Raw genomic sequence first — 27,695 nt, forward strand, 5'->3', positions numbered from 1 at the left:
TCCTCCCGAGCTCAGGAACCTTGGCCTTTCGTCGTTAAGTATCTAACTTGCGGACAAGCTCGATGTTGTACCATCTGGACGCGCTGACTGAGGGCTTCCTTCGGGTGTCTCATCTGTGGAGGTCGACGACCTCAGACACCCTTCCATCCTTGAGAAGAGTTTGTTTGTGCCCAAGGACAGAGACTTAGACAGATGCTGTGCGGAGTAAATCGACTTCCGGTTTCACTCCTCCAAGGCGCTTTCTTCCAGACTCTGCAGGGCTCCAGCGCCCTTTTCTTTCAACCACGTCGGCCTAAGTTATCGGCTACGACAACTGGGACAAGGTGTCCAATTGCAGTTTCCTCCTGTCAGGAACAGATGGCACGGGAGACTCCCCCGGGGGGGCATAGTCCTAAAAGGAATTCACGAACTCTAGGATTGCAGGTTTTTCGCTGGGAGGATGCTTAAGGTTACTCATCCGAATGACAGCTTCCGATGCCCATTCCCGCACAATCTCTGTGAGCAGCCAAGGATATCGCGCCTGCCGTCTCTGTCAGCGAATTCAGTGTCTCTGAACCTCTATGCCATAGCGTCAACAGAGTTGCCCGGTTGGGCAGAATGATCCATACCTTAGGCGAAGGTCTTCCTTAGGATCATTGACGGCTTCACCCCCGGCCCCCTCAGTCGATCCTTTCTTGTAAGGAAGGATCTGAGAGGGGATGTCCATAGTCGACCTCTCAGCCCTAATCAAGTTTGTCGAACAAACTTCGGCCAGCGTAGACCAGCAGAATCGATCAGACTGGTAACAAGGCGACAGGACTCCTTAAACCCTGGATCGGGAGGACGGTACTTTCAGTTTTCATTCCATCCATCTTCCAGGGTGCTCGTCGAATTCAGCCTAGACTGCAAGTATTCCTGCTTATGATGCAGTGTGGCTATCCCGCTGTGGCATAGCAGGTTTGTTTCCCCAGAGAACTCTCCCCGCCTTCCTCTTGGCCGCTCAGGTGCAGGCTTCTGCCTCCTCTGCTGTTTGGAGGGCTGGTCAACTCCGGTAGGCTCGGGTTTCGACCTTCTTCAGCGCCGGGACAAGCTTCCGGATGCTTACCATGAGTGTGGGCTCATGGTATTTTGCTTGGAGCCTTCTCTTCCTCTGCCTCAACATCTGGAGTATCTGGCCATGATATTGAGTCAACCGCCTTACCACATTGGAAACCCCGCTTCTTGTCCGTCCAGCGAGGTTAAGCAACGTCGGTACTTGGATGGGTGACCACCTGGGGACGCCAGATTCTGTTACCACATCCTCCGAGCCTTCCTTTCGGTTGACTGTGGCAAGACTGAGGAGAGTCGCAGTACCTGTTCTCAGTCAAGCAGAGCTTTCAGCCCTACCTTGGAACGTTTCCTAGTTCTTCTTTCCTCATTGACCCGTCTATAGTCCGAACGGTCGCCTCAGGATAAGTTCCATGTGGGGCGATCCAAGTTCCGGTGGCTTCAGGCAATGTTTAACCGGAGTCCCTGGCCCTATGGGACCAGCGGAACTATTAGACCTGCAATGGGTGTTGACCTATGGAGCCTCTTGATGGTAGTGGATATTCTCGTCCTTTCCCCACATTCTTGATGCGGTTCTCAGACTCGTCAAAGGAAAGGGGGGGGGGACATGTTCCGGTCCAGGCCTATGGTCAAGACCTGAAGGATACCTCTCCATCATTCAGGCAGGCTTAGGGGCCTTAGTCTGGCCCCTCTTCAGATCCTACAGCTCCTGCCGAGTCGCCCCGTTGCGCGTCGACTTCATTCTAACCAGCAGGGGACGCATTTTCACACCTTCACATCTTGCAGTAGAGATACCGGGATGATTGAGATTCTCTCAATACCACCATTGGCTCTCTCATTCCAGGCAGGGGAATGTTTCTCTCAGACTATCCGAGCAGAGCCTCATAGAGAGAGTGTACCTAGGGGTCTTTGACCTTGGGTAACCAGCAAGTGCTGGTCTGGGGGACCTGATCGCGACGGCTTGGAACCTCAGGCTTCCGCTAGTCTTCCCCTCAGTCTCAGACCCCGAGACTCTGGCAAGATGCATTCCGGTGATGGTGGGACAATTTCGACGCCTGCGTCTTCCCTCCTTTTTGTCTGCGGACAATGGGTCTCAACAAGACCAGGTTGTCTGTTAACCTTTCAATGGGAGAGCTCCACTGGGACTATGCGCAGAACGGTTTCTGGACCCTCTGCTTCCCCTGACGGAACTCCCAGAAGAGCTTCTCCCACGGCGCAGACTACTCAAGCAACCACACTGCGACATCTCTCCCGAACCGGGGCGTCGCTTCGGCTTCATGCCTGGAGACACTACGCTTCCTCCTCTAGAAGAGACAACCCGCTACAGTCGCGGTACGGAGGTCGCATCATCTGCGATAGTCATCCACAGGGGTCTCCCAGGCAAAATGAAGAGTCTAAGGTGGTTGGTGCCGTGGGAGATATACCTCTTCCCTTGAGGCCTCTTCTCCAGCAATAACGGTCTTATTGCCTTTCGGCGGGAGGAAACTCCTTTCCGCTCTCGGCAATGAAGCCTGTCGCTCAGCCTTTCCCTGACCTTCAGGCTTAAAGGAATAACTTTTTCCTGCCCGCTGGATCTATCCTCGCTCATGCGAAGCTACGATCGTCCCTGCCCTAGTCGGAGGAAGACCTCCAACTTGGAGCATGGCTCGGGCTTTTAGTCCTTTAAGAGATCTTCTCAAGACCCTTTTACGACAGGCCTCGGATTGTATTCCGCCTTGGGTCTTCTGCTCACTCTGGCCACGGCCAGTGTGTAAGCAATCTTCTTGGTCTCTTACTACTCCCCCCTTTCTAAGGAAGAGGGGAAGGCAACATTCAGGCTCGCTCCTGAGTTGTTGGCTAGACTCAGAATCTGAGGGTTCCGGTCCTTCGGTCCGATTCATTCAAGATTTCGAGTCTCCATTCTGTGTCTGATGTCCCAAGACCTTCTCTTTCTTGCCAGTAAGGAATCGAGAGGTTAGCGCTTGGAACAGCTGCAGTTTGTCCTCAGTTGCAGCCGATTTGGGAACACAAGGAGGACATGGGGGGAGAGTCACCAATATACCTCTTCAGCCCGGACTCAAGGACATTCATCTCGACCTGTCTTCAGACCCTCCCCCGTCACGTTGCCCTACAGCACGATGTTGGATACATCGCAACGTCCCTCGCCTTCGAGTAATACTACTCTGTGACGCAGGTGCTACAAGCTGGAGTCTGGAAGCGTCTGATGACCTTCGCAGCCCGCTTCCTGCAGGACGTGACCCACAGGGGTATCGATACGTTTTCTATCGCTCTATGGTGGCTACACAACAGCTGGTCTAACCTCAGGCTCCTTTTTGGACAGGTAGCAGAAGGTTGAGGGCATTGTTATCAGGTTTTAGTCTGCATGAACGAAAGAAGTATGTCTGGCCCTTACTTCTTTCTTCATCATCCCCTCTACGGGGAAGCAGCATCCTGGTCTCTGCATAGCTGACCTCGAACCTCTCCAGGTAAACCATGCTTCCTTGTGTTCCGAGTATTGAGTCAGCGTCCCCCATACCCTGACGAGGTGGTATTGGGAACGTCCTAGCCCAGAGTTCCTTCTGGAACTCCAGGTCAACTGCCTAGGACGGGTCACACTTTTTCCTTCACACACAAGCTTACGTAGGCCACATGGTTCCTTGCGGAGCAAGGAACTTGTGAGGTACAGGGACTCCTTTTCTCGAGTGCGACTCACTCGGATTCTGAGTCCCCGGGTAAAGCCAAAGCCAGTATGGCTGGGGATTTTCCACCCTTCCTAAGGGATAAGTCACCCTTTGTAAATAGCGTGGTTTGTATTTCGGTTACGGAACAAATGACAAATTCGAAGATAATTTGTATTTTTCCTAACCATACAAACCTTAGCTATTTACACATATTTGCCCGCCAGCCCTGTCCCCCAAGACAAGTCCTACCTCTAAGTGAAAGTGAGTATTCACCTGTGTGTGAGGGGGAGGAGGGGTAGCTAGCTACCACTCCCCTACCCCCCCCCCCCCCCCCGCCCCCCCCCCCCGCTAACTAGCGCCGGGGTAATACACCCTCGTTAAATTCTAATGGCTCGCCATTTCAGCTACGCTAAAAGTAATACCCTTTGTAAATAGCTAAGGTTTGTATGGTTAGGAAAATTACAAATTATCTTCGAATTTGTCATTTCACAATGGAGACTTCCAAGTCTGTGCTAGCAGCAGTGAGGGAAGGCGACTGGATGGTCTCTCTAGACCTCCAAGACGCATACTTCCATATCCCTATTCATCCGACCTTCCAACACTATCTAAGGTTAATTTACGGGAAGGAAGTTTTCCAATTTCGAGCTCTGTGCTTCGGTCTCAGCACCGCCCCTCTTGTGTTTACGAAGCTCATGCGAAACGTAGCGAGCTTCCTGCATTCGTCAGGTATCAGAGCCTCCCTATACCTAGACGACTGGTTACTCAGGACATCGTCCTTCGATCGCTATCTGATGGATCTCAGATTGACTTTGGCCCTAACGAAAGAGTTGGGTTTCCTAGTCAACACAGAGAAGTCTCAACTGACCCCATCTCAAACAATTATCTATTTGGGAATGGAGATACGGAGTCTAGTTTTTCGGGCTTTTCCTTCGCCCACAAGACTAGAACAAGCTCTCATAAAGATTCGTCTTTACCGAAGGAAGAGCATTTGTTCTGTAAGGAAGTGGATGAGTCTACTGGGAACACTCTCGTCACTGGAGCAGTTTGTTTCCCTAGGGAGACTCAATCTTCGCCCTCTCCAGTTTCACCTCAACCAGCATTGGGACAAGAAGGGCTTAGAAGCAGTGACCATTCCACTTCCAGAGATGGTCAAGAGCTGCCTGAAATGGGGGGACGACAATCTCAGACTTCAGGAGGGCCTCTCTCTTGCACACAATAACCCAGACCATGTGTTGTGCTCAGACGCCTCGAACTCGGGGTGAGGAGCAACACTAGGCAAACTAGAATGCTCAGGCCTATGGACCAATGACCAGGAGAGTCTTCACATCAACCAGAAGGAGCTTCTGGCAGTTCTTTTGGCCCTTCAAAGTTTCGAAAGTATAATCCGAAACAAGGTAGTGCAAGTAAACGCAGACAACACCACAGCGTTAGCCTACATCTCCAAACAAGGAGGGACCCACTCGCAGTCCCTTTACTTTACTGCATGGGAGCTTCTTGTTTGGGCGAAGGAGAGAAACATCACCTTACTAACAAGGTTCATACAGGGAGAAAGGAACGTGGCAGACTGCCTCAGCAGAAGAGACCAAGTCATTCCCACAGAATGGACTCTGCATCAGGAGGTTTACGAGAAACTATGGCTAATATGGGGACGTCCGTCCATAGACCTATTCGCAACCTCGAGAACGAAGAGGCTTCCAACATACTGCTCTCCAGTTCCAGATCTAGAGGCAGTCCACATAGACGCGTTCTTGCTGGACTGGTCTCACCTGGAAGTGTATGCGTTTCCCCCCTTCAAAATCCTTTACAAAGTCCTACAAAAGTTCGCCTCTCACGAAGGGACCAAGTTGACATTGGCTGCTCCCCTCTGGCCATCAAGAGAATGGTTCACCAAGGTACATCAAAGGATGGTGGACATACCAAGAAGCCTACCAAAGCGGTTAGATCTGCTCCAGCAACCGCACATGAAAAAGTTCCATCAAAACCTCCACGTTCTTTGTCTAACTGCCTTCAGACTATCGAGAGACTCTCTAGAGCTCGAGGTTTTTCGAAGGAGGCAGCTAGAGCAATTGCCAGAGCAAGGAGATCCTCTATCATCAGGATCTACCAGTCCAAATGGGAGGTGTTTCGAGATTGGTGCAAAGTCACCTCAATTTCCTCATCCAATACCTCTATAGTCCAAATCGCTGACTTCCTGCTACACCTTAGGAGTGAACGTAACTTTTCCTCCTCTACCATTAAAGGTTACAGAAGCATGTTGGCTGTGGTTTTCAGGCACAGGAACCTAGACCTTTCTAACAATAAAGACCTTCAAGACCTTCTCAAGTCTTTTGAGACTTACAAGGAGTATCGGATAGTGACATCAGCTTGGAATCTGGATGTTGTCCTGAAATTTCTTATGTTTGGGAAATTTGAACCTTTACACTTAACCTCTTTTAAAGATCTCACCTTAAAGACACTTTTTCTAGTGAGTCTAGCAACTGCAAAGAGAGTTAGTGAGGTTCATGCCTTCAGTAAGAACGTCAGCTTCTGTACTGGAAAGGCAGTATGCTCCTTGCAACTTGGTTTCTTGGCCAAGAATGAGCGTCCTTCCCATCCATGGCTGAAATCTTTTGAGATTCCCAACCTGTCAGATGTGGTTGGTGACGAGATAGAGTAGGTCCTGTGCCCTGTGAGAGCACTTAAATTTTACCTAGACAGAACCAAAAATTTACGAGGCGAGTCTGAAGCCTTATGGTGTTCGGTCAAGAAACCCTCCTTACCGATGTCAAAGAACGCCTTATCGTATTTTTTCAGGTTCTTGATTAGAGAGGCTCACGCTCACTGCGGTGAGGCTAACCTTAGATTGCTGAAAGTAAGAACACATGAAGTCTGAGCAGTGGCAACTTCAGTGGCTCTCGAGCAAAATCGATCCCTACGAAGCATTATGGACGCAACCTTTTGGAGGAGTAAATCTGTCTTGGCTTCACATTATTTAAAGAATGTCCAGACTCTTTACGAGGACTGCTACACTTTGGGACCATTCATAGCAGCGAGTGCAGTAGTGGGTGGAGGTTTTACCCCTACATTCCCCTAATCCTAATACCTTTTTTCTTCTCTTGAAACTATTGTCTTTTTGGTTGTATGTGGAGACTGGGACAGTCTTCCGCAATCATTTGAATTTAGCGGGTGGTCAAACTTGTTTCTTAAGAGTGCCCAGATCAAGGGTATTGGTTGAGGTCCTGTCATAGGGGTGTTCACCCCAGATATGACAGTTCCTAGAGGTCTTTCAACCCCCTAAGTGGATCTCTGGGCTTCATAAGGATAACGGACTAATGAGGCAGAGAATCATAAAAGTCAGCTTCCTTATCAGGTACGAGCCCATAAGTTTGTTTTTATCAAAACTCTTGAATTATATTCCTATGTTGTTTACTTCTGGTGTCTTACCCTCCACCAAGGGTGTCAATCAGCTATATATATATCCACCAGCTAAGTTAAATGTTTAAAAATTATATTTTCATATTAAAATAAATTTTTGAACATACTTACCCGGTGGATATATATACAGTAATTTAACTCGCTCCCTTCCGCCCCTCTAGAGACCTATGGGCAGAGAAGCCCTGAGGACTTGAGGAATGGTTCCAGTATCCTGGTGAGTGGTGGCGCTAGTAGTACACCTAGCCATACCAATCTTCGATTGCCTGAGAGTTTTGAATTTTCTGCCGGACGTCAGAGACGTTAACTATATATACAGTATATCCACCGGGTAAGTATGTTCAAAAATTTATTCGAATATGAAAATATCATTTTTAGATGAATTGGGCTTTTTGCATGATTTTACATGATAAAGTAAATAACATTATACAGTAATACTCTGAAATTAGTATGGAAAATTCTGGCATTTGAAAAAATGATTTTTTCATTCTGCTTACCTTTTCAGCTATTGGGACCCTAGCATAGACCAGCACATTATGAATGATCGTGTTGGTTTAAACTTGCTCTATGCTCAAACAGTACAAGATGTAGAAAGAGGATGGGTTCTAACAAACCGTGAGATCCAGAGACAGTTGGCGGCACTCCAGGCTAAAGGAGCTAAAAAAGAGGTTTGTGTCTATTTCCTAGTTCAGTACTGTATTATTTTTCAGATGTTCCCTCAAACCTAAGTATATCTCTATTTTTATGTACAGTAGTTATACTTCTCTTTACGAAAGAATCTGGTTACGGAATTTTCACGCTGCGAAACGAGATGCGAAAATTTTTCTGACTCACATTTCGAAAACTGTTTCATGATAAAAGAGATTTGCCAGCCGAGCCGAGAATAGAATAGTCACCCATTAAAAGTATGAGCTCAGTTGAAGAAAACGGGTTGTTTACACAAGAGAAAATTTATCTCTATAGTAAGGGTAACTATATTAGTACAGTACACATGGTACAGTACTGTATATTTTGTATATGTACAGTATTGTACTGTATGTATTATATTATTTTCCATTTATTATTGTATTATGTTCTAGTAACTACTTAATATACAGTACAGGTATTAACAGTTAATTTAGTTATATTGAATGGTTCAAATGTAGTTGGCTGAACAGTATTTCATTGTGGTTATACTGTAGTTTTATTATAGAATTTAATGTTTTTTTTTTTTTTTTTTTTTTTTTGTAGGGTTTGGAACGAATTAGGCGATTTATGTAAGAAATGTGACTGATAACACAAAATTTTCACAAAACAAAAGCCGCTCCAGAACGAATTGATTGTGTGGTTCGAGGCATTACTGTAGTTCTTTTTTTTGTTCTTGTTTTTATACATGTCTCGTCTACCTTACAGTTACATTATAAACATCCATGTGATCTCTTAAAAGTCTTTCATGAGACTTCCTCATCGTCCTCAATATTTATTACTTACGGTTTTCACATATACCCTGCAGTAAATGGTTTTCTCTTAGAAAAGAGTGGATTCTGTAACATTATGAAATTTTCTTGAGCATTTAGTCATCAGTTACCTGAGCATTAGGGTGGCTTTTTTTTATGAAGGTTACACATAACATAATCGGAAGCTCTACTGGACATGGAGATCTTGACTTTTTATTTGTTATATTCAATGCTTGGAAAAAAGTGAGGTACGAGTAAGTATTTGTTATACCAGTAGTGTTTGAAAGTAGTATTTTTGGGGATTAAAGGATTTTAGTAGAAGCCACTTTTTGACAATTTGTACCTAAATTTGGATTTATACCTATTACGAATACTATAGTAAGTTGGTGATAAACAAGTTTTATTTAAAATAAAAACCTTTTCATACAGAGCTATTGCTTATCATGCATGTTCCCTCATACCATCCCAACATTCTTCTCATCTTACATTAACAATACAAATAAAGAAAGAGGAAAAGAGTTAGTTTGGATCACTGGGTTTGACTGCAAGCATGTAAGCTTTCCGACTTATTTCCATTTTTTCTCTTAATCATGGTTTACATTACATCAGCTGGTACTTGCTGTCAGAAAATGAGGTTATCATAATTAAAGTATTTTTTATGAATAATGATATTGTTTGTTTAAATATTAGACCTAAGCATCATCATGATATTTATACCAAATAATCCAACTTTTTATTTTCACTCTCAACTCTCTTTGGGGACTGAAGCATCCATTTTCTGTTTAGCTCTCAACAGATATGGAGACAGATACTTTCCCTGTACTGTACCAATGTACACTCTCAGTTTACCAATTCTTTTTACTATAACCCAACAATCTTATTTGTAATTGTCCTCATGTTGCCTTCCCCTGACATACATATGGAATTTTACATTAAATTTGTTATAAGGTATGAATACAGGTACCCAATTTGTTTGTACTTGTCATATGGTATGTATAATCTGTTATTGCCCATAGTTATGCCTAAGTACCTTGTATCAGTCCCTATTTGAGCAGTTTATTATACCTTCAAGTTTGAGAAGTTCTAATGAATTGCAAATTTGTCTCTTTACTGTTGGTATTAAACATGGGTAAGGGCATTTAAGATGAATTACCTGACATAACATCTTCACTTTATTGTGGGAGCTCCTTTTGTTCCTATGCATATATAAACCTTTTGTCCTTTAAATAGGAATATGTTTTCAGAGCAAGCTGCAATGGATGTCGAAATTGTTAACGAGGTACAATAGTTAACAACATGTGCTGATCAGGCGTGAAGAGCCTTAATCAGACTTCAAATTTTTATTTTCTATCAGGAAGTAAATGCTAGCTGTTGAATACTATAGATGTGAAGCAGAAGATTTTGTAATTCAGACAGTTATTGTTAAACCTATAATATGTCCACACTCTCTGAGCTTCTTGTAAGGGTCATGATTGTTCTCAATCATCCCTATGTGACAAGTGTAGGTCGTACCCTCTTTTGCAGTGAAAAGTGTGTGCCTTGAGGAAGAGGAAGAGGGCTAATCCTTCTGTGGTCTATCCTGGCAATGCCCAAGAAGACACCGAGTACTGTATGTCTTTTGCTTATTCCTTCCACTCATTGAGTGCTTCTACTACCACCGCTTATGTGCTTACACTCCTGGCTCAGTCCCCAATAAGTATGTATCAGGAGCAAGGGGCCTTTGAATCCCTACATTGGTGGACTTTTCAGGTTCTGGTGGCATGTGGAGTTCTACCCGTGTTTGCCACACCCTATCAGAGGTTGGAGGCTGTTCTCCATTGCCATGCATATTTCTGACAAAGAGATTAACCTAAGGAAGGCTTGTACCTCCTTAAGTCTTTCAAGTAGGTCCTTTATGTCTTGATACCAGAGCAGGTAGCTAAGGCTACCTCTCTCTTGGTATCCCCAGTGCCATTGTCTCTATTGGTGATGTTAATGGTGAATGGCATAGTCAACGTGTCCCCAGTATCAGTTACTACGGTGGTGTCCCCAGTGGTAACCCCCCAAGCCCAAAGGACTAACACTGGTGCTGGTCAGAAAGCTTCAGCACCCGTTGGCCTCATGCCTAATGCTGAGTGTAGGTAGGCCCTGGCCCGAAAGTTCGAGTTAACCTGGTGCCGGGTGTTTCTCTGTGCATCATTGTTTGTCCCCTTTCCCCTGTGCAGTTATACTAACCCTTGTTCCTGTAGGTAGTAGGTTGGCCAAGGCACCAGCCACCCATTGAGATACTACCACTAGAGACTTATTGGATCCTTTGATTCGCCAGACAGTAATGCATTGGATCCCTCTCTCTGGTTACGGCTTACTTTTTCTTTGCCTACTCATACACAAAGTAGTCTGGCCTATTCTTTACATATTCTCGTCTTTCCTCATACACCTGACAACAATGAGATACTAAACATTTCTTTACCCAAGGGGTTAATTACTGTACTGCAATTGTTCAGTGTACTTTTCTCTTGGTACAGGTAGAAGAGACTCTTTAGCTATGGTAAGCAGCTCTTCTAGGAGAAGGACACTCCAAAATTAAACCATTGTTCTCTAGTCTTGGGTAGTGCCATAGCATCTGCACCATAGTCTTCCACCGTTTCGGGTTAGAGTTTTCCTGCTTGAGGGTACACTCGGGCACACTTTTCTATCTTATTTTTTTTCTTCCTCTTGTTTTTTTGAAAGGGTGTGTTGGGCAGGATTAATAGAAGGGCCATGGATGCCTGGTGGTTTATCAAGAGGTCATCTTTTCCTTTTCTGATTCTTTTTCTTCTCAAAACCATCCTTAATGTCCTCCCTTCAGTTGAAGTGGCTATCCTGGAGGGTATTTAGCCTTACATGGTGTATCGGCTCCTCCATGTTGACCAGTTTTTCTGACTTTTTACTATAGTCTATGGGTTTCATCAATCACTTTATTTATAATTCTGTACATATTGTTTTTGTTATAATTCTTGTTAATCTAGTTTTTAAGTATGCTCTCTTTTTTTTTATTTCTATTAATTCTTATGCTGTCTGGAGACATTGAGCAAAATCCGGGACCAGTACGTCTTAAATTTTGTCAATGTCGTCTTCTGTATTGCAATATTCGTGGTCATGCAAATATTCAAGACCTTACAGTTGCATCCAGACAGTATGATATTCTTTTGTGCTCAGAAACTTTGTTTTCTAATATGAGGCACTCATCTGAGCTCCTTATAACTAGTTTTAAGAAGCCATCAATGTTGAAACGTGATGCCATCCCTAGGACCAGGGGAATGGCGGTGTATATTAGGACTGAGTACCTGCTTCTCATAAGTCCTGCTATCAATGTGGATGTCATGAGATTCATGTAATAAAAGTTTGTGGCAGGCATAACAACTTTTATTTGTGTTTGATCTACCGGAATCCAGACATGGATGATTCTATCTTCGATTGTCTTCTTACCATCATGGCTAAGATACAAGAAAATGATAGAAAGGCTTCTTTTGTCTTTGTTGGTGATTTTAATGCTCACCATAGGGAGTGGTTTAAGTTCTATCTCTCCTACCGATCGCCATGACTTAAGAGCTTTAGACTTTGCCTCTGAATCAAGCTGGGAGCAAATCATAAATGAAGCTACTCACAGGTCTGGTAATTGCTTGAACCTCGTATACACTGACTCCCCTGGCGTTATAACTAGTGAGGTTGGTTCTCCAGTCGGGACATCTGATCATGCCTTGATTTCATTAGTAGTGAAGACTGAGCAGCATGTCCCTGATGTATCATACTCTTGTAAAATTTATATGAAATCGCAAGCAGATTGGAATGGGATTTTGTATGATCTTTTGTGCTTGACTTGGTCACAATTATATAGTAGTGTAGATCCTGTTGTCCCTTTGAATGTGAATCGAATCAACATAATTGATAGGCGTATCCCTTCTCGTGTGCTAAGGTACCGAGTGAAGGACAAACCGTGGTTCAATGATGATTGTAGATGTGCTTATATGGAGAAGCAGGAGGCTTATCATTTTTGGAAGGGTAACAGATCAGATTTGACCTGGAATAACTATACTCATCTCCGAGCTTTTGCTCAGAGAGTTTATGCCTCGACTGAAAAGGAATACAACTCAGGAACATGAATGGTGGTCTACCCTTAAATCTGCACTCTTTGGTGTTGATACAACAGTTCCTCCTTTACTTAAACCAGATGGCTCAGTCACTCACTGTCCAAAGGAAAAGGCAACCCTTTTGGCTGATGTTTTTGACAGTAAACAGAGTAATGAAAAACTTGACTTCCTCATTCCTGTTTTCCTGAGGCTAAACTAACTATTTTAGCTTTTTGATCTCGTGAGATTAAAACTCTGTTGATGGACCTTGATGCTTATGGAGGTGTAGACCCAAATGGTATTTTTCCTTTGTTTTTTATAAGGACAGCAGATTTCTTAGCTCCAAAGTTATCTTTTATTTTGTGCAAGTTAGCAAGAAGAGGAGCTTTTAGCACTTGTTGGAGAATTGGTAATGTTACTCCTCTATGTAAATGTGTTTGTGGTAGCCCAAGTCCCACTGATTACCGCCCAATTTCTATAACTCCCATTTTATCTAAAGTTTTTGAGCGTCTTCTGGCAAAACGTCTTAATAGGTTTGATGAAGGTAATCATCTATTCCCTAGTTTGCAATTTGGTTTTCGTAAAGGCCTTGGAGCATGTGATGCCCTTCTTACAATCTCTAATGCTGTACAGAAATCCCTTGGTTGTAGTCAGGAAGTTCGTATGATTATCCTTGATTTTAGTGCTGCCTTTGACCGTGTTAATCATGAGGCCCTTGTTTTCAAAATCAAACAGTTGGGAGTGGTTGGGTCGTTTCTTAGCATTAGTATTGATTTTTTTAAGTAATAGATCTCAAAGAGTTGTTGTTGATGGGCACCATAGTGAGTATAGGAATGTGATATCCGGTGTTCCACAGGGTAGTGTTCTTGGCCCATTACTTTTCATACTATATACACATAACATATAGTTTGGCCTAGAAAACAAGCTTGTTGCATATGCAGATGATGCTACTCTCTTTGCATCAATTCCATCCCCTGAATGTAGATCTGGGGTTGGTGAATCCCTTAATGGAGATTTAGCTAAAATTAGTGCTTTGTGCAAATTATGGGGTATGAAGTTGAATCCTAACAAAATTCAAAGTATTATTGTAAGTAGGTCAAGGACGGTGGCTCCTCAACATCCGGATCTCAGTATTGATAATGTTTCTTTAAATTTGTATGACTTGAAATTTTAGGTGTGATTCTCGATAGTTAATTTACTTTTGAGAAACACATTAGATCTGTCTTCTTCAATTGCACAAAAAATTGGCTTATTGAGAAAGTCTTTTAAGATTTTCAGTGATCAATCTATTCTGAAGAAGTGTTTTAATTCTTTCATTCTACCTTGTTTTGAGTAATGTTCTCCTGTCTGGTCTTCATCTGCTGATTCTCATCTTGATTTGTTGGACAGAAACTTACGGTCTATAAAATTTCTTATTCCTGATCTAGATATTTATCTCTGGCACCGTCATTCAATTAGTTCATTATGCATGTTGCATAAGATTTTTCATAACTCTGACCATCCTTTACATTCAGATCTCCCTGGATAATTCTATCCTGTTTGTAATACTAGGCAGGCAGTTAATTGTAATAGCCAGGCCTTCTCCATCATGAGGCTCAAAACTACACAGTATTCTAGAAGTTTTATTCCAGCTGTTACCGAGTTGTGGAATGATCTTCCTAATCGGGTAGTTGAATCAGTAGAACTTCAAAAGTTCAAAGTTGGAGCAAATGTTTTTATGTTGACTAGGCTGATATGAGTCTTTTTATAGTTTATATATGACGTATCTGTTTTTGACGTTGTTAATAGTTCATATATGACATATCTATTTTGACATTGTTATTGTTTTTAGGATGATTTATTGTTAATTTATTCTCATCATTTGTTTATTTCCGTATTTCCTTTCCTCATTGGGCTATTTTTTCCTATTGGAGCCCTTGGGCTTATATCATCTTGCTTTTCCAACTAGGGTTGTAGCTTGGCTAATAATAATAATAATAATAATAATAATAATAATCATCATCATCGGCTTGTAATTCCCACTCTTTCAGTGCCCCTGATCCCACTTGTCTCTGACTCAGGTTCCTGTGAGTGCCTACCAGTCCCCCTTGGCATTTTTGTTTTGGTTCTTGTTATTGTAACCCCTGTGGGTTTCCCCTAAGTGGAGTATTGTTGTCATTTGTTACTTGGACCTCGAAAACTCTGCACCTGGGTTGAGGATTGGAACAGTAAGAAATGTTCGGTTTCTTTTTCCTCCTCTGTCACCTCTTCCTTATCCTCCTTTTTGAATAATGACACTGATTCTGACATTTCTTCCAAGGAAAAGAAGAGGAAGAGATCAAAGGAGTACAGGAAGGCCACTGCTGTGGTAAGGAAGGGCTCCATGCCTCTTTCGTGTCGTCTGGGGCTGGACAGGATCTAAGAGGGTGACACTGAGTCTGACATTTCTTTCAAGGAAAAGAAGAGGAAGACGTCATAGAAGAACAAGAAGGCTGCTGTTGTGGAGAGGAAGGGCTCCATGCCTCTTTTTTTTTTTTGTGGGGGGGGGTGCGCCTGGACGACACTCGAGTGGCTCCTGTTCCAGAGTTGCACATATGGATAGCATGGAGTTGATATCCAGGTCCATTCTGTGCAAGAGGAATGTACTAGCAGAGGCACTCAGTTGTCAGGGGCAGGTTGTAGGGTTGTAGTGTCCCCATTACCCTGTGTAGTGGAGGGGTTTCAAGCTCTTTAGGATTCTCCTGTGATTGACGTGTTCATCCCATGGCTAAACAGGAAACTCCCCGGTCCAGACCCATTGTCATGTTTGAAGTCACTTTCAAAAGTTAATTTTCAATTGATGGTTACACCTCTCTGTGGTTCAACCGGATCTGTTTGCTAAATAACTGAGTGTTCATTACACCTGGGCTCAAGTTGACCCTGGTGCCTCCCAGATCATGCCAAGTGGTATTCTTTTCTGTTAGCTCTAGTTGAGGTCTTGAGGGAATTTCCTATGGCCATCATTTTTTCCAGGAAAAGTGGTCCAATATATGCAATTGGTGTCTTAGAAGTGATTCTTTTCTGGTCGGAACATTTCTTAAAGCAGGTCATGGATTTCCAGGTCTTCCATCGTCGAGTGAAGTTCCTCAGTTGCTGCTGTCAATGCTACCGCTCAGCTTGAGCAGTGTCTCAACTGAAAAGGATGGTCTCACCTCCTGGGGGAAGTTGTCTATGTTTGAGAGGGGAGCATCAAGCCCCAAAGGGGTACATGACTCATTCTCAAGGCTCTTACGCCTACCCATTCAATCTTTTGAGAAGGCTGGCAGTCAAGTTACTGACTATCATGACTTGTCTTTTCTGCCGTAGCATTGGCGAAGAGTTTAGGTGAGTTGCACAGTCTCTCTTAGTGTATGACGCATAGGGATGGAAGGAGCTCCCTTAGTTTTGTGCCAGATTGCGTGTCCAAACTTTGGAACTCGCTTGGGGACAACCTCAGGATCAATCTTTTCTACATCCCCTCTCCATGTGAAGTGTCAGGTGGCATCAAGAGATGCTTTTGTGTCTCATATAAGGGTTCTGCTTTGTTTTCTATAGAACACCTGACACTTCTTACCTGAGTGTCAGTGACTCTTCCTTAGCACTGGCAGGACTGAGAAAGAGGTGTCAAGGAACACGATCTCTTTCTGACTTTGTGAGACGATCCATAATGCGTAACCTCAACCGTATAGAGGATCGAGGTACCAGCTAGGACCGGGGCTCACAAAGTCCAAGGTTAGACCCCACCCTTGCCTTCAAGAGACATATTGCATTCAGCCAGGTGTTGAAGGTGGAGGTGTGTAGACCAGAGCACCTTTGTGGCCTTTAATTTGCAGGAATATACAGTTCCCACAAGTTCCTTGATGCCTTTGTGCTTCATCTTGTGGCTACTCAACTAGTTGTGTATCAAACCCAGCTCTCATGCAGGACAGTAGGTATCTTATCTAAGTTAATGTATAGATGTAAGTCCTTCATTCTTTCTGCCCCTCTCTTGAGGATGAAGCTGATGAAGGATTACTCACAGGATCTGACTCAATGCTGATAAACTACACTTCTGAGTTTCATTCCGGCCTGCTATCCCCTTTGGAGGAACGGATCCCTCCTTTGACCACTTACGAATCTTCATGGACAGGCTAGGCCCTATCAGTCTATTCATTTCTATGATAGAGAGATAAGAGCTTGTTGGAGTTTTTTCCTCTGCCCCTGTACAGGACCAGGTAGACTGACATTTCCAGGAAAATAAACAAACCCTCTAGTTCAGTACTAGGAAGTTTTTCTATTTTAAATGAGGAAAGGTTTGTATACGCATTGGAAAAATTAATAAATTTTAAATTTGTATCTTTCTTAGCTATACAACACTGAGTCAAATATTTAAGTTTAACTTCCCACCTCAACTACCCTCTCTTAGTCCTGAGCTGAAAGGTCAAAGTGAAAAGCATCTGTCGTCAACTACAGTAATGCCTCTAGATACGAAATTAATTGGTTCCGGAATGGCTTTCATGTCATGAATTTATCGTATGATGATTGACGTTTTACATGTAAATTGCCTAATTCGTTCTAAGCCGTACAGAAACACATTAAATTTTATAATAGTTATAACCACAGTGAAATAACCTACAGTTTTTTTACACATTCATATGCTTAAGCTATTTAATTGTAATACAAGCAAGATTCATTTGTACGTGAACTTACTTTGTAGAATGAAAAAACTTTTAATTGTTCAGTGATTAGTTTTCTTAACTTATTTATTTACCGAAATAAAAGAAAAATATATCGCTAATGTTTTGATATGCGTAGTAGCATTGTCTGTATGTACATACAATACAGTAAAGTACTGTTCATTGTGTTTCTAATTTAAAAATGTACTTATTAATTTAGAATTGATTGTAAATAAATATTCATGACATTGAAAGGAAAAAATGTTACGATTTGTTATTTATTTACTGAAATAATAAGAATTCAAATGTACTTATTGATATGAAATCAATTTTAGATAAATAATCATGATATTAAAAGGAAGAAATATGTTACGATCTGTTATTTATTTACTGAAATAGAAAAAAATATATTGCTAATGTGTTTGATATGAGCAGTAGCATTGTGCGTTCGTACTTACAATACAGTTCTGTTCATTGTGTTATTTTAATTTAAAAAAAAATTTATTGATATAAAATTCTTTGTAAATAAATTATTATAACATTAAAAGGAATAAATATGTGACGATCTGTTATTTATTTACCGAAATGAAAGAAATTACATCTCTAATGTTTTGATATGCGTAGTAGCATTGTGCGTACATACAAACACACAATACATTACTGTTCATTATGTTTTTTAACTTGAAATTGTACTTATTTATATAAGATAGGAGAGTAGGATCTTATAGTGGTAACTAGCATCAAGGTAAGGAGATAACCAAGAAAGCAGGACAATGGCGGGAGAATTTCAAAATTATTCTCGACGTCGGGCGAATCTCGTTTTGCATCATGAAAATTTTTTTTGTATTATTAGGCAAAGAAATCTTCGCATCTTGTCTCTTAAAATGAATTTTTTGTATACAGAAACTTTCGTATCAGAAGGCATCACTATGCCATTTATGGTTTCAGCGGCTTATTTAGTTTGCACTGAAATCGTTTCCCTATTTAAAGGACTCAGGTTTTGTAGTTAGTAAAATACATATCTTTTAACCCTTTTACCCCCAAAGGACGTACTGGTACGTTTCACAAAACTCTTCCCTTTACCCCCATGGACGTACCGGTACGTCCATGCAAAAAAACTGCTATTTACATTTTTATTTTGCATATTTTTGATAATTTTTTGAGATACTTCAGGCATTTTCCAAGAGAATAAACCAACCTGACCTCTCTATGACAAAAATTAACAAAAATTAAGGCTATTAGAGCAATTTAAAAAAAATATACTGCAAAATGTGCTTGAAAAAAAAATAACCCCTTGGGGTTAAGGGTTGGAAAGTTCCAAATAGCCTGGGGGTAAAAGGGTTAAAAGATTTTATATTTTACTTGGTGTAACTCCTACCAGACTTCCCATTCAGGCTGTCAACATGCTGGTGTTGTTGTGGTCTTCATTTTACTTTGTGTTTTGGTCTTTTTTTTTTCAACACTTGTTATTGTTATCAGACAGGAACCTCTGTTATATAGAATGAACGATCTATAATGTGCTATTATAAAGAGTGATGATGGTAGCATGAAAACTGATAAAAGAATAGAGTAGTAATTTCAGGTTATAAAATGAGTTTTCAAGTTAGGCATGCTGATTGATAATGTGGGATCTTGGGTTGCTACTAGGCCTACCAAAGCACTGGTGATAAGCCCAATATGCTATAATTAATTTAGGCTCTAAACTTTCCTCTTCCCTACTAAATCAGTGGTAACAAAGTCACTGAAAGCAGTGCATGTTTCTCATATTACCTCGGGTTATCTTTTAGTCCGTTAACAAGAAAAGGAGAAGAGTAAGGAATGTTTCTTGAATTCTCTCTCTCTCTCTCTCTCTCTCTCTCTCTCTCTCTCTCTCTCTCTCTCTCTCTCTCTCTCTCTCTCTCTCTCTCTCTCTCTCTCTCTCTCTCAATTTGTTGGGCTGTTTCGGAAATAGTTATGAGCTCCATTGTGTAGGTCATATCTCATAATCTTGATACAGTATCATAACTACATTGTAGAGGTTATATTTTACATCCTTGTTTAATTATTGTTAGGTTTTGTCTGTACTTCTATAGCGTAGATAATTTCCATCGAACAAGTTTAACATCTTAAGGTCAAGAATAGGGATTATTGTATTAAGAAATTGTTCTAAGTTGATCCTAGAACATTTGTTTCGATCCAGACATGTACCAATTCTCCACATTAAGTACAGTATGTCATAGTCCTTGATTTTAATTCACTTAAATTTTCTATTTTATAAGAAAAGGAATTCTTGAAAGCATTGAAGACTGCCTTTATTCTTTTAATGAGTATCCATCGCTCCTTTTGCATTATCTATTCTTTAATTGCCTTAATTTTACTCTTCTTTCCTTATGTGTTGAAATTATGTATGTAAAATTACTTTGCTTTTCTTCTTTCCCTTTGCACACTATTTTTATATCTTGTAATTTATAATGAGAATACAGTACCTAAAATATTGAGTGCCACAAAGTCAATGATTAACCCATCCTCTAAAGTTTCAATGTTGTCTTGAGACATTAAATCTTTGGCTCGGGGGAAATTTGCCTCTTATAAAACGAGGTACTCTACTTGGTTGACCATTATAATTCAAACTGGATTTCCAGAGAGTAATCAATATGGTATTCTAAATGGAGGATTTATTACTATCTTTATTTTGGATGTAATGAGACAGTGACCCGTTTTTCATACTCTGCAGGGAACTTTTGGGGGCATCCGAGAGGTGAATATTTACCTACTGTAGTTAGGATGTGGTGGTGTTTTTTTTTTTTTTTTTTTTTTTTTTTTTTTTTTTTTTTTTTTTTTTTTTTTTTTTGTACGAAGAATGAGATTTTCAGACCTGGATATTTTATTGTTATTATTATTATTACTAGCTAAGCTACAACCCTAGATGGAAATGCAGTATGCTGTAAGCCCAGAGGAAAGTAGCCCAAAATACTTTAAGATCAATAACTTTAAAGTAGATATTTCATATATAAACTATGAAGAGACTCATGTCAGCCTATTCAATATAAAAACATTTGCTACAAGTTTGAACTTCTGAAGTTCCACCGATCCAACTGCTTGATTAAGAAGACCATTCTACAGTCTGGTCACAGCTGGAATAAAACTAAACATGCTTTCTCAGGGTATTATAATTTTATGTTACTAGAGGCATGACATCAAGGGTATCAAGGTTGTTCCAGAGCACTATTACTCATCTTTATTAACAACTGTCTAGAATTTGAAGTGTTATCTCTCTGATTTACCGTAACCTGCAAGTCATTGATCAAAATATCCTCCAGGTTGCTGGAGTTTGGTAACCTTCAACCACTTGGTGATGTGTTGACCAGCCATTGTCTTTCATTCCCTTTCTACCACATAATGGCAGCTGGCTGTGTTTAGTTATCTCTGGATTCACAAATTGTAATGATTATTAGTTTGTGGTACTTTCTAGCACACACAGATTGAGATAGCCCAATTGTCCCTGTGGTCTCTATCTTAAGAGAAAAAGCAAGTGCTAATGAAAATCATATATGTGCCTATGGCTTGAAATTATTATATTTTGGAAGATATAAAGTTTGTATGCATAAAACAATTTCTCTAATTTCTCTAAAGAAATATCTATGAACTATATTAAATAAACCTGGGTTGTTTTTGTTTTGCTTATTTCAATTTTATTGCTTTTGTTAAATCTTGCATGTTGAAAATTACCATTAATGCTTTTGAGGAATAAAAATTAGGAGCCTTAATGTATTTTTTTATAATGAAATGGGAACATGAATTATCACTTTCATAATCTAATTCACTATGGTAAATTTTGACTAAAGCTTTCAAGAATAATAACTATCTCTTGGCTTTCTTTTTTCCAGTACTTGGAGTTGGCAAGAACTCTCAAATATTATGGGTATTTGCAGTTTCAGCAATGTGTCTGTGACTTTCCTAAACCAAATACCCCTGTTCTAATAAGTGCCGGTAACAAAGAGCTTAATTTCAGGTAGGTAATTAAGATTTAGTTTTTGTGTACAGTATTTGATTTACATCTATGTTGGAACTTACTGTACTTTAGAATAAAAAAAAATTTCTTTCCAGACCCAAGAATCAGGTTTAGGTACTGTATTGAAGTAGCTAATGTAGTTTTGTTCTAACATATAATAGCAAAATGTTACGAGAGAAGCTTACCAAGATTACGCTAATTTGACATATGCCTTTTTTTTTGTGTGTGGTAAAGAGGAAATGGGCTTGTCATGCAGATGAGCAATGGATGCTAGACTGTGGATGATTAACCCTCTTTTTAATGGTGCTATAGTTCTACCAACTGTGAATTTTTAAATTGTGTTTTCTTTCCTAACAGATATATTTCTCGATTTGCTGTAGTTTTGAGTTTTTTCCTTGTTATTCATCCTTGAGTGTCCTTGCTTTTAATGATTTGCTTTTTGTTATTTGTGCTTAGATGGTACTTACAAGGTGATGGAAATATTACAGTCAAGGTTTGTACAGTATCTGCCTCTATTTTAAGAGGAAGAATGCTAACCAAAAACTATTTACTAAGGATCTGAGCATTGTATTAATCATTTTGGCGTTAATTAGATATGTACATGTCCCATTACCCTACCTCTCCTTTATCTTAGGAGGACAATTCTTGAGTAGCAGTTATATGTTTTATTTAATCCTGTCTGTGTAACGTTAATTCTTCATTCATTGTTAGAATATTTTATTTGCCTGGAAAGCAATTCAGTGTGTATTGAAAAATAAGAGGGTTTCATAGATTCCTTACATTACTGATATTATATCAAAAGAAAAAAGAATAAAGATGGTGATATGATTGGATTATCATAGTATTGAAGAAAGCTACAAAGAATTGCAGAAATTCTGTCATAAGTCCTGATTTTTTATAATTTTTGTTGGGGATGATTTATATACCCCAAGATCCTCCTGTTCCTCTTTCTTCATTGACTTGTGTACAAATTATAGATTTGTTCCGACACAATATACTCAGCGAGAACCACTTTCTATAGGAGAGTCCTTGACCTCTCAATCTCGACCAAGATTTTCCCGCGCTACCCCCCTATCTCGCTCCATATAGTTTCTACCCTCGCCGCCAGGATACGCCCTGCGGGAAGGATTAAGGCAGGTCACTGCTTTCCCGGGTCAGCATCCTCATTAAGTTCTTGGTCGTGAGATGTGAAACATCTCACCCTCTCGCTTAACTCTCGATCCTTTGGCGCGTTGTGATTCCACGTGTTTCTAGTGTGGGGACTTGTGTTTTTTCTGCGATAGTGCGTTTTCGCAAAGTGTTCTCAGTACGTTCCCCTTGCGTATATCCAGTGTTCCTGTAACTCGTTAGTGTTGGCTCTTCGTGTGCGAACGATGGAGCATGTGCGTCGTTGCCCTGGTCCTAGAGCAGGAAAGTCGTGTGGGGCTTTCCTCTCTAAGCCAGAAGTGGACCCTCATGCTCTTTGTTCCACGTGCAGGGGTAAAGTTTGCTCCTCCTCGGACACGTGTCCCGAGTGCGTGAGTTGGGACGGCATTCAGTGGGTACGGTATAGTACCAAGAAGAAAAAGTCGTCTAAGCGTTCCCCCAAGAAAGTGAGTGGCGTGTCCTCTTTACCGTCGGTCAGTGATCGGTCCGACGAAGCCTCGGCCTCTCCGTCTCCTTCGCAGAGGAGTGGGCAACAAGCCCCCAGTGTTATTGTTAGCCATAGTGTTCTCCCCGGTGAACCCAGTGTGAGGGAGGAACCAAGGGCTGGCCCCTCTGGAGAGAACGGAAGGGCCGCTAGTGCTTCGGGGGAATCGGGCCACGTGGCAGGGGATCACGCTTCCTCAGAAGACCCAGTGTGGGGCAGTGTGGCGATTTCGGAGTCCCCCCCGCCCTCGTGGGCCGGTGCGTCGGGTTCTCCCCCTCCAGAGGACAACCACGCTAGAGTTCGCCGCCCAAGTAGCGATGCCTTCAGGTGGAAATTGCCGAAGACTCCGGGGAGGTCACCGCTAAGGATGGACGTGTCCCTGGGTCCCTGGCCTCCTAGCAGGGATAGAGTAGACACAGTGCCCTCGATCTCTACAGCAGTTCCCGAGGACTTCCTCCAACATCCTGTCTCGGACGATCGACGGCGAAGAGCCTCCCCCGCGCATCACTCGAGCAGTCGTAACGCGAGGAACGTGGCGCCCTCAGACTCTTCGGAAGCAGATTCATCCTCCAGAGGAGAACGCAGGGAGAAACGGCACCGGAAGAGAGAGCGGACCGAGAGTGATCGTTCCCGCTCCAGGTCGAGGTCGCGGCACAACAGGAAGCGCCCACGCTCTCACTCCCGTAAGTACAGGAGGGATGTCTCTCCCGGCAGCGAATGGGTCTACGTCCCTTCAGGAGAGTCCAGAAGGCACCGCTCTCCAGACTCTCAGTCCAGTGAACGAGCCTCTAGGTTGTCGCTGCCTACGCACAGCCTAGAACCGCTCGACCTGCCACGCAGGAAGGACCTCGCTCTTAGGCACAAGTCCTCGAGGCCTCCGGTTCACCCCGCCCAGCGGGGGGAAACGCGCTTCCGAGAAGCCAGCCCGACCGAACCAGCCCAGCTGGGGCGGTCGTCGAGCAGGAAGGACCGATTCCCGGGGTCGGGTCATCCCACCGGGACCGTGTCCTCCTCTTCCAGAGACTCGGGGCAGTCGAAAGTCCTCCCGGAGTCAGTGGCCCCCGCCCTACGGCGAGACCCACCCGCGTACGGGGCGCCCTACGGTTACGGGTCGTCCTCCCTGGAACCGAGAGGAGAACGCCCTGTCTACCGTCCAAGCACGGCGCCCCTACGCCAAGCCGAGGCCTCGGCCGACGGAGGCGAGGCTTCCCCGTCGGAGGACTCCGCCTACAGAAGGGTGGTAGGTCTCATCAGAAGGCTCCATGGAATTCCAGAACCCTCGGCGCCTAAGGTGAATGCCTGGAGGTCGAGCCTCCTGAGAGACACTCACCGTGACGCCCTGCCGAAGTCCTCCCTGGCCCTTCCTCTCGCCCCAGACCTAGTACTGGGACAAGAATACATTGACAACTTGGTGGCCAGCAGTGCGGAGGCCCCCAAGTCCCAGAGTGCCTCCAAACTCCTCCAAGGTCTCAAACCACAGGGCAAGGTTTATATCCCGGAAGGACGGCGCCCAGGTCCCTGTAGGGTGGACCCAGCCTTGGACATCCTGGGACAAGGCGGCTCGGACAAAAGGGCCTCTTCAGCCCCTGTGTCCTTCTCACCCTCTGAAGCCGGCATGATGGAGGAGATGTCAAGAGATATGGTGAATGTCTCCTCATGGCTGAACTGGTGGGCCTCCACGTTGGTTAACGTACGAGCCTCCACAGACCCCGACGATCCCGAGCAACAAGGTCTCCTGACGGACCTTCTCACCTCCGGGGGGAAAGCCCTCAAGTTTATGGCTTATCAAGCACTCTCCTTGACGGCCAACTGGGTCCTCCGAAAACGGGACACAGTGCTTTCTAAGTTGGCTAGGAAAATCCCGGACAGAGAGGCCCGAGTGGTTCGTAGCCTACCCCTAGGAGGTGAGTCGCTGTTTCCGTTGAAGGAGCTAGAAGTGCTAATGGAGAAGGTGTCCAAGAGGAGAGAGACCAACGTCCCCAAACAAACATCCTCCAGGAGGCCTCCTTACAGGAGATCAGTCTCGGATAGTGCCGTGACTCCTCAGGCCACCCCCAGCTCTTCGAGGAGGGACGCCCCCTCCTCCTCCTGGACATCAACTCCACAGCCCTCCTGCAGGGGAGCACCAGCTTCTGCCAGCTCCTTCAGGTCAGGTTACTCCGCCTCGAAGAGAGGCAGATCAGGCCGCCCCTCTAGGAGAAGGTAGAGGGAGAGGCCCCCTACTCCCGCCCAAGCCTCGGGTTGGGGGATACCTCAGACCATATTGGCAAGCATGGAAAACGCATGGGGCGGATGCTTGGACGGTGTCCGTCCTGAAAGAAGGCTACAGGGTCCCCTTCATAGCGGATCCACCCCCTCTTATTCCAGCCACCCAGACAGAATGGTTGGCTCCCAGGGACCCGTTGAAAAGGGCCACCCTGCAAAAAGAAGTTTCCTCCATGTTGGAGAAGGGAGCCATGGAAGAAGTCCTTCTCCCAGGGCCAGGCTTCTACAGCCGCCTGTTCCTGGTGGAGAAAGCAACGGGGGGGGTGGAGACTGGTGATAGACCTGTCAGCCCTCAACAAGTTCGTCAAGAAGACGAACTTCAAGATGGACACCCCAAAATCCGTCCTGATGTCCTTGAGGGAGAAGGATTTTATGATGACGGTCGACCTCAAGGACGCGTACTTCCAGATTCCGGTCCACCCGTCGAGTCGGAAGTTCCTCCGGGTAAAATGGGGCTCCCAGATCCTGCAGTTCAGGACCCTCTGCTTCGGCCTGTCGACGGCCCCTCAAGTGTTCACGAGGGTCTTCGCGACGGTCTCAGTATGGGCTCACGAACGAGGTATCCGCCTCATCAGATACCTGGACGACTGGTTGCTCCTTTCCAGCTCAAAGGCCCTCTTGGAAGAGCAAGGGAAGGACCTCCTCCAATTCTGCAGGAGTCTGGGAATCATTATCAACCTGGAAAAATCGAACCTAACTCCATCCAACAGAATGGGGTACTTGGGTATGACGTTGGACACCGTGCAGGGGAAGGCCTTCCCCTCGGAAGACAGGATACAGAACCTCATCAATATCATTCAGCCGTTCCTGTCGGAGCTTCCCAGGAAGGCGAAAGACTGGCAGAGGCTGATAGGTCACCTGGTCTCATTAGAGAAACTGGTTCCCCAAGGGAAGATACGGCTCAGACCTGTACAATGGAACCTCAAGGCTCTATGGTCCCAGACAGGCTCTCAGAAAGCGTTGATTCCGGTCCTTCCGGACACGAAAGCAGCCTTAAAATGTTGGCGATGCCAGTCGAACTCCCTCAAGGGGATGCCCCTCGGGTCCTGTCCCCCCGAGTTTCTCCTGTTCACAGACGCCTCCAGCCTAGGGTGGGGAGCCCACCTGCGGGAGGAAACAGCAAGCGGTACCTGGTCGGAGACCGAAAGGCAGCTCCACATCAACATCCTGGAGCTAAAAGCAGTACAGAAGGCATGTCTGCACTTTGCAAGTCGGTTGAAGGGAAACACCGTGGCCCTAATGTGCGACAACGCCACGGTGGTAGCCTACATAAAGAAGCAAGGTGGCATGAAGTCGAAGGAACTGTGCGACCTCACCATAAACATCCTGCATTGGGCGGACGAGCACCAGGTGATACTTCTAGCAAGGTTCATCCCCGGGAAAAGAAACGTGCTAGCCGACGGCCTCAGCAGAATGGGTCAGATAGTAGGGACGGAGTGGTCCCTACACCCAGAAGTAGCCAGACTCATCCTTCAACGCTGGGGCTCCCCGGTGATGGACCTCTTCGCAACAAAGCTCAACGCCAAGCTACCGGTCTATTGCTCCCCGGTACCAGACGAAGGAGCAGCCCTAGAAGACGCCTTCCAGCACAAGTGGGACAACCTGGACGTATATGCCTTTCCTCCCTTCACGCTGTTAAGGCAGGTGCTCAACAGAGTAAGAACCTCCCAAAACCTAAGGATGACTTTGGTAGCGCCCTGGTGGCCGGAGAGAGAGTGGTTTGCGGATCTAAAAGACCTGGCAAGCCATTCGCCTTGGCCTCTGCCCCCCAGGTCAGATCTGCTGAGTCAACCTCACTTCCTCAAGTTCCACGACAATCCTCTCTCTCTTCGCCTTCACGCCTGGAGGCTATCGAGCGGCTCCTGAAGAAGGAGGGGTACTCCTCCGCCACAGCTAAGAGGATGTCCCTATACCTAAGAAAATCCTCTACCGTGGTCTACCAGGCGAAGTGGGCCGCCTTTACGAAGTGGTGCGCGGCAAAACACATAAGACCTCTTAAAGCCTCGGTCCCTGACATAGCTGACTTTCTCGTGTACCTCAGGGATAAAATAGGGATGTCAATCCCAGCTATTAAAGGAGTATGAGCAGCCTTAGGCCAAGTCTTTCTCCTGAAAGGCATCGACCTGGGGACCTCGAGACACATAGCGATGCTGATTAGAAGTTTCGAGCAGTCCTGTCCTCCTCAAGCCAGCAGAGTGCCTAGATGGGACCTGGCCAAGGTTCTGAAAATGCTGTGTCGTCCTCCCTTTGAACCCCTCAAAGATATCGGGGACAAAGATCTCACCCTCAAGACAGTCTTCTTGCTAGCCTTGGCTTCAGCTAAGAGAGTAGGTGAGATCCACGGTCTCTCCTACGACGGGGCACACTCCAAAGGGTGGAGGGAGGTATCCTTCAAGTTCGTACCCTCCTTTGTAGCAAAGACTCAGAACCCAGCAGTCTGGGACCCGAGGTTTAAAGGTTTCTCAATTCCGGCTATCCCCAAGACAGGCAGTACGGAAGACCTGAAGTTATGCCCAGTCAGGACGCTCAGGAAGTA

General features: G+C 44.1%; 1 protein-coding gene across 1 annotated transcript in view; it reads left to right on the plus strand.

Annotated features, from left to right (window-relative positions):
• LOC137645459 (sorting nexin-17-like) overlaps positions 1–27,695 on the plus strand; it is a 169,667-nt gene that overhangs the window by 109,064 nt on the left and 32,908 nt on the right. Inside the window, exons 6-7 of the mRNA XM_068378264.1 lie at positions 7,603–7,765; positions 21,140–21,264. Coding sequence (XP_068234365.1) covers positions 7,603–7,765; positions 21,140–21,264 — 288 coding nt within the window. The remainder of the gene's footprint in view (positions 1–7,602; positions 7,766–21,139; positions 21,265–27,695) is intronic.

This window comes from Palaemon carinicauda, chromosome 8 (genome assembly GCF_036898095.1).
Source record: "Palaemon carinicauda isolate YSFRI2023 chromosome 8, ASM3689809v2, whole genome shotgun sequence".
NCBI lineage: Eukaryota > Metazoa > Arthropoda > Malacostraca > Decapoda > Palaemonidae > Palaemon > Palaemon carinicauda.